This window comes from Nicrophorus vespilloides, unplaced genomic scaffold, assembly GCF_001412225.1.
Source record: "Nicrophorus vespilloides isolate i.1.1-1 unplaced genomic scaffold, Nicve_v1.0, whole genome shotgun sequence".
In the NCBI taxonomy this organism is placed as follows: domain Eukaryota; kingdom Metazoa; phylum Arthropoda; class Insecta; order Coleoptera; family Silphidae; genus Nicrophorus; species Nicrophorus vespilloides.
This window is the reverse complement of record NW_017096211.1, coordinates 11,029-18,875: the sequence shown is the minus strand read 5'-3', so window position 1 is coordinate 18,875 and position 7,847 is coordinate 11,029. Positions and strand designations below refer to the sequence as shown.

The 7,847-nt window shown below is 33.3% G+C and overlaps 1 protein-coding gene across 1 annotated transcript; it reads left to right on the top strand.

The window, feature by feature from the left end:
• The first annotated feature begins 2,325 nt into the window (after window positions 1–2,325).
• On the top strand, window positions 2,326–3,278 carry LOC108556275. The gene is made up of 4 exons (XM_017912292.1): window positions 2,326–2,400; window positions 2,625–2,783; window positions 2,846–3,010; window positions 3,072–3,278. The coding sequence occupies exons 1-4, from the start codon at window positions 2,332–2,334 to the stop codon at window positions 3,234–3,236; spliced, it is 558 nt and encodes a 185-aa protein (XP_017767781.1). The 5' UTR covers window positions 2,326–2,331; the 3' UTR covers window positions 3,237–3,278.
• The last annotated feature ends 4,569 nt before the right edge of the window (window positions 3,279–7,847 follow it).

Genomic DNA, 7,847 nt, shown 5'->3' with positions numbered 1-7,847 from the left:
GTTCTTTACGATTGATAACTTTTTTTTTGTAGAAATAATTCATATATGAAAATTGTCACTTTTTTAATTTTACATTTATACTTTTTTATATATATATAATTAAAAACACTTACCGTTATATAAAATAACGCTAAGTGTTACACATTTCATCAACCGAAATCAACGCTTCTTAAGAGCTTCTTCATCTTCAGTTCAAAGACTTCTTGCGCAAGTGGACAAGTGGTAAAAACGCCTTCTTCCTGGACCTCAAAGTCAAGATCAAATGCTTGATGTCTAAATTGATTAGCAGCACCATCTATCCACCACCAACTACAACTATATAAACGTCAATTCGTTATGCATTATTTGAATTTTTTGACATCTGTCATATCTTTATTACCATTTGAATATGTCACATTATTATTCATTTTTTTACAGCTGTATTGTTTTTGTAGAAATATTTCATATATGAAAATTGTCACTTTTTTAATTTGACATTTATACCTTTTTTATATATATAATTAAAACCACTTACCGTTATATAAAATACAGGTAAGTGTTACACATTTCATCAACCGAAATCAACGCTTCTTAAGAGCTCCTTCATCTTCAGTTCAAAGACTTCTTGCGCAAGTGGACAAGTGGTAAAAACGCCGTCTTCCTGGACTTCAAAGTCTAGACCAAATGCTTGATGTCTAAGTTGATTAGCAGCACCATCTATCCACCACCAACTACAACTATATAAACGTCAATTCGTTATGCAATATTTCAATTATTTGACATCTGTCATATCGTTATTACCCTTTGAATATGTCACATTATTATTAATATTTTGACAGCTGTACTGTTTTTTACCATTGATAACTTTTTTTTTTGTAAAAATATTTCATATATGAAAATTGTCACTTTTTTAATTTGACATTTATACTATTTTATATATATATAAATAAAAACACTTACCGTTATATAAAATAACGATAAGTGTCATACATTTCATCAACCGAAATCGACGCTTCTTAAGAGCTCCTTCATCTTCAGTTCAAAGACTTCTTGCACAAGTGGACAAGTGGTAAAAACGCCGTCTTCCTGGACCTCAAAGTCAAGATCAAATGCTTGATGTCTAAATTGATTAGCAGCACCATCTATCCACTACCAACTACAACTATATAAACGTCAATTCGTTATGCATTATTTCAATTTTTTGACATCTGTCATATCGTTAATACCATTTGAATATGTCACATTATTGTTAATTTTTTGACAGCTGTACTGTTCTTTACGATTGATAACTTTTTTTTTTGTAGAAATAATTCATATATGAAAATTGTCACTTTTTTATTTTGACATTTGTACTTCTTTTTTATATATAATTAAAAACACTTATCGTTATATAAAATAACGGTAAGTGTTACACATTTCATCAACCAAAATCGACGCTTCTTAAGAGCTCCTTCATCTTCAGTTCAAAGGCTTCAGTTCAAGTGGACAAGTGGTAAAAACGCCGTTTTCCTGGACTTCAAAGTCAAGACCAAATGCTTGATGCCTAAATTGATTAGCAGCACCATCTATCCACCACCAACTCCAACTAAATTGTGTTTCCAGGGTAACTACAAGAACAAAATCTAGTACGTATCTCTAAATCATCTGGACTTGTCGATTATTAAAATTGAAAATTTTATCAATTGAAATAAATATTTCTTTGCGCAATAGCAGAGCGACTTTAAATATTCAGTTAATATCTGTTTACTTAACGGACGGATTCAAATATGAATTCGTATGAATGTTTAATGTTAAGCCCGCACCATTAAATATTTAAATACCCATTTCCATTCCATTCTTTCTCCTCGAACCCGTCCAAACAATAAAATTTTATTTCCACTTCTTGCATCCCTTTATGTGCAATGTTCGAATAGAAAATTATTTTCACCTAAAAAAATTTAAATATTCAAAATCATCAATTTTATAAAACGAATTTAGTTCTAGTCTTCTCACTTATTATACACTAACGAATTAATATTAATATAAATTAATATAACCTAAAAATAATATAAAATTGTTTCATTATTTCTCCAGTAGTTCAAGCGAATCAAAAATGAATTAAATGAGTTAAATTATGAATGAGTCATCAAGTGCACATCACGAATTTTTGTAATTACTTTATTTTTCTACATACTAATTAATTTGAATGTACACAAAAACGCAATGGTTGAATGTATTTTTTTTTGTATATTTACATGATTCCATTTGAAAGAGGTACACGTTATCCAATGCCATCTTAATTAATCGAAATTCACTATAAATTCCACCGATTTCTATTCAAATCCTGTACTTCTGTACTGACACTAATCAGATATGTTGATTCTCGTTACTCTACTTGCCTTTCTTGGCGAAATTCAATATGCACATTTAGCCGGAAAACAGGTATACAGTTTCTAATATTTTTTGCAAATACTTGTAACTAATTTGAATCATAGACAGTATTGGTAATGAAGTTTAGTTGACGTTTTAATCTGTCAAATTGTAATGGCAATTACCAACTTAAATCTTATGTCAGTTTTGACGTTTGTTGTTTCATCTGTTGACATGGAATCAGCTGACGTGATTTGTAGATGGCGTGACTATTTTTTTTATATAATTGATTGTAGATTGGTCCAATTGGAACGTTGGACATCCTGAGGGTGGATGCTTGCGAGGCGAAGAACAATCTGAAGCAGAAGGTCCAGCTGAAGTTCACATTCAATACGAAAACAAAGGTTGTCAATGGCAACATCAACATACCATTCAACTTTGACGAGAGCATCACAGTAAGCGAGAATACTTATAACATTATATAACGAAAAAGAAAAACAAACAATTTGCGTTTCAGTTCAAAGGAGCTCTGCATAAGTGGACGGGTAGCGAATGGAAGAAGAACATGATGAAATGGGACGGAAAGGCGTGCGACTACCTCAACAATTACCTCCCAAAGATCTTCGCAGATTTCCAGAGCAGCCTCGATCCGAAAGTGAAGACCAAATGCACGATCCAAAAAGTGAGCACACATCAGCGCCATCTATCCGACGGATACGAATTACTTTATTGATAAATTTCAGGGTAACTACAAGATCAACAACTTGATTGTTCCTCTGAAGCATCTGGAATTGCCGATGATCGTGTACGGGAAATTGAAGGCGGAATTCAAGGCTTTCAAAGGAAAAGAGACCGTTCTCTGTATAGAAGCAGAGGCCGATTCGAAGAGCGCGTTGTTGGCTCACTGATTTACATGAATACACGACGATATAGTGCTCAATAAAGTTACGAAATGCAATTGGAATTAAACATTCAAATTTCCCGCTTTTTCAATTTCTATACCTATATTTTTTTGTTGTTGTCTCGTTCGCTTCTTTCATCTCGTTTTTTTGTTTTCTCTCTCTCTCTATAGAAAATGATTATAGTCTCTTTCATATGAGAGCTGCGAATGTGCAATGTGACCCGTGCTTAAAGCCCTTTTTTTTTTCCTCTCTTATATTCACATACGCGCATACTTCTGGCAGGTCTCCAAATAATTGGATGCGCGCATGGATGGAAATGTGGTCGTCGCCTTTTAATCCCTTTGCGCATCGATTTCCATTAATTACTTTTTCTACGCGGAACAATGATGATCATTTTTCAAATGAAAAATTAATGAACACAACAAAACAAACAAAACAAAAATCATTAAAACAACATGAAAATCGTACGGATCCATCAATCTGAGCTGTCAATATCAGCTGTTTAAAATTAATATATTTAAACTGTCATCTGTTGATGACAAATCAATTTAATTGAAAAACTACCAAGAGCAAAGAAAAATATTTACTAATTACAAACAAATCATAATAGGAAATTAATATTTTTCACCTCTTTAATTTATCTTGAAAGCTGTTTGTTTGTAATTAACAAAAATTGATAGTATTTAAACTGTCAACTTTTAATGACACTTCAATTTAATTGAAAGATTACCAACAGTTAAAAAAAATATTTATTAGTTACAATAAGAAAAAAAGTAAACAAATGATTATATTTTATAGACAGATAAATCTTAGATTTATCATCAAAAACTGTAATTTCAATTCTATTTAAATCCTAAACGAACGTTACGTAACTTTTGTTACATAAAAAGTTGCGCAACGCTTGCGTGCATCTGATTATGCAATAAAACCATAAAAATTTTTATTACTTTTCGAGTTATTAACGAAAAACTGAAATTCACTTTTTTTACAATTTCTACAGCCCATAGCAGGCGACTCGATGACAACACAAAGATGTATGTAGTCGCGTTGGAAAGGTGAGATATTCAGCTTTCATACGAGTGGTCGATGATGTAATTATCTTAAGGGGTTGTCGAGAAATTCACGAAAAACTGAAAAAAAAATTGAAAAAACGTCGTTTCTCCGTTACGTAACAAACATTACGTAACTTTTGTTACATAAAAAGTTGCGCAATGCTTGCGTGCATATGATTATGCAATAAAAACATAAAAAAGTTTATTGCTTTTCGAGTTATTAACGAAAATCCTTTTTTTGACAAATCCAATACACTTTTTTTTTTTCTAATTTCTACAGCTCATACCAAGTGACTCACCGATAGTACGAAGATGCCAATAGGCTTGTTGGAGAGGTGCGACATTCAGCTTTCATACGAGTTGTCGATGATGTAATTATCTTAAGGGGTTGTCGAGAAATTCGCGAAAAACTGAAGAAAAATGGAAAAAAACGTCGTTTCTCTGTTACGTAAAGAACATTACGTAACTTTTGTTACATAAAAAGTTGCGCAACACTTTCGTGCATCTAATTATGCAATAAAACCATAAAAAAGTTTATACTTTTCGAGTTATTAACGAAAATCCATTTTTTTGGCAATTCCCATACACTTTTTTTTACTAATTTCTACAGTTCATAGCAAGTGACTCACCGAGAGTACGAAGATGTGTGTAGGCTCATTGGAAAGGTGAGACATTCAGCTTTCATTGGAGTGGTTGATGATGTAATTATCTTTAGGGGTTGGCGAGAAATTCACGAAAAACTAGAAAGACTGAAAAAGAAACGTCGTGTCTCTGTTACGTAACGAACATAACGTAACTTTTGTTACATAAAAAGTTGCGCAATGCTTGCGTGCATCTACAAACAAATGATTATATTTTATTGACAGATAAATCTAAGATTTGATTTATCATCAAAAACTGTAATTTCAATTCTATTTAAATCCAAGATTGCAGTAAATTTTATTACAATCCTAAAATTCATAATTGGTAAACCTGTATTTTATTAACTAAATGCTATTGTTTATGATATTGTAGGTTAGGTAATATGTGGGGAGGATCAGGCATTAGGAAGTGCTCTCGCAGTCTCAACGAGTAATAGTTTTGAATTTGTTTTTAATAAGTTTGAAATACTTTTAAATCTTAAATTTATCATCAAAAACTATAATTTCAATTGTATTTAAATCCAAAATTGCATTGAATTTTATTACAATCCTAAAATTTACAATTGGTACACCTGTATTTTATTAATTTCGAACTTTCTACAGTCATTTCTGCACACTGACGTTTTGGGACAAGTTTGTGAAATTAGTTAATGCATTAACTAAATGTCATTGTTTATGATATTGTAGGTTAGATAATATGTGGGGAGGATCAGGCATTAGGAAGTGCTCTCCAGTCTCAGCGTAAATAACGAACAATAGTTTTGAATTTGTTTTTAATAAGTTTGAAATACTTTTAAATCTTAGATTTATCATCAAAAAACTGTAATTTCAACTGTATTTAAATCCAAAATTGCATTGAATTTTATTACATTTCTAAAATTCACAATTGGTACACCTGTATTTTATTAATTTCGAACTTTCTACAGTCATTTTTACACACTGAAGTTTTGGGACAAGTTTGTGAAGTTAGTTAGTGCATTAAGTAAATGCTATTGTTTATGACATTATTGGTTAGGGAATATGGGGGGATCAGCTCTAAAAATCACTAAAAAAAATCTTCTTCTCTCTAAAGAAATAGGCAAGAAGTTAATACCAACTGAAAATAAAAGGACTGCCCTATCCTGTGCAGGTATTAGGAAGTGTTCTCGCAGTCTCAACGTAAATAACGAGCAATAGTTTTGAATTTGTTTTTTAATAAGTGCGGATGCGGTGAGATGAGATGAGAGGTGTTTTCCAGTTGGACTGCGTAAGGGTATTTTTTATATTTTTAATGAGATTCTAAATGATTGCAGTCCGGACCGAAATTGCATTCTTTGCTCTCTCTCTCTCTCTCTATCTCATTGAAAATCCTAATATTCCCTCTATCTTTGTTTCGCTCGCACTTTATCATGATTATTATTATTGCTATCGCCGTGTCCGCAGCTTTTCGTGCAGAATTTTCGCAGCGGGGAAGCTTTGAAGGCGCTGTACATGAGAGGTGTCACAACCCCAAAGCTCAGATCGATATATGTAGTTGAGGGTGAGCGCGAGAGGGAAAGGGAGCGTTTTCCCAACTGGAATTTACACACATACACACTCCCTTTTGCTCTCTTTCTCTCTCTCAGTCTCATTGGGAATGTGAAAAAAGTTGACATTCGCAAAAACTGAAACAAAATTTAAATAAAAAAAAAACAAAGCTACGATGATATGTGTATGAAAATTTTCGCCTATGTCAAATTAGCGTGGAAAATTGCGTTTAGGCATTAAAAGTTTCGCCCCCCCCCCGCTAATTATCAGCCAGCCGCACACTCGCACACTTATTCATACATGTTAATACGTAGTCTACATAGTCACACTCATACACAGAGGGCGAAGACTGGAGACGGCCGAAATGGCAATTACGTAACATCGTCGCAGCAGCAGCAGCAACCGCCTCTCTCCTCTCAAACTCTCTTCTCTTCACCTAGCAACCAACGCTGCTGCTGCCGCCGCCGCCCGTCCACCCAGTGTATATCAAAGTGGGTAATTTAAAGCCGAAGTCTGCGGGAATTCAGTTTCGCAAATTAGCGCCGTAAATTGCAACAACTTCAAATGAACATTTTCCGCGCTCCGGTGTTTTATTTCTGTTTACTTTTTTTCACCCACCCCCTGTGTGTATGTGTACACACATACAAACTCGCACGCATCACCTGGGTAAAAAGAAGAAGTAAGGGGAAAAAAAATTGCACGGACTGAGGGAAAAATCGCGAGAGGCAGGTTAATTACGTTTTATTCGTAATTAACTTCAGCTCTCGCCTCTCGCGCGCTCTTTTTTTCTTTTTTTTTTCCTCCTCATTTTGTGTGCACTTCTTCTTCCGGTCTGTTCTCGCGGAATTATGAATTAACCCCCACACCTCCCTCCCTCCTCCTACAGAATTCAATCTAATTAAATTAATTACGCAAGCCGCGAAAGGCGCTGAGCAGAGATTCGAACAAGAATATATATAGAAAAATGATGAAGATTGAATGACGAGCGAATATCGTTTTCCAACTGGATTTCCCTTTAAATTGCTGATAATAGATGTCATTCTTAAAATGTAACTTTCATGTGCATCTTTTAGATCCATTCTATCTATTATAGTTTGTGATAAAATCATTGCGTTATTGTTTTTTGTAATTTCGGTTTTGAACTCGATTTATAGCCAAACGTCTGAAATCACAGAAATAATAGGATACTTGCTATAATCCCCAAATATCCAACTTTCATATGTATTTTGTGGATCTGTTATATCTATTATAGTTTATGAGAAAATCATTGCGTTATTGTTTTATGTAATTTCGTTTTTAAACTCGATTTATAACCAAACGGCTGAAATCACAGAAATAATAGGAGCCAAACGGTTGAAATCACAGAATATAATGAATACTTGCTACATTCCCAAATATCCAACTTTCATATGCATCTT

Bases quoted from the DNA above. Each gene is read 5' to 3' on its own strand.
- LOC108556275 (XM_017912292.1), top strand. From the start codon at position 2,332: ATGTTGATTCTCGTTACTCTACTTGCCTTTCTTGGCGAAATTCAATAT. The intron at 2,784-2,845 runs GTAAGCGAGAAT...TTTGCGTTTCAG, and splicing joins ACTTTGACGAGAGCATCACA to TTCAAAGGAGCTCTGCATAA. The intron at 3,011-3,071 runs GTGAGCACACAT...GATAAATTTCAG, and splicing joins CCAAATGCACGATCCAAAAA to GGTAACTACAAGATCAACAA.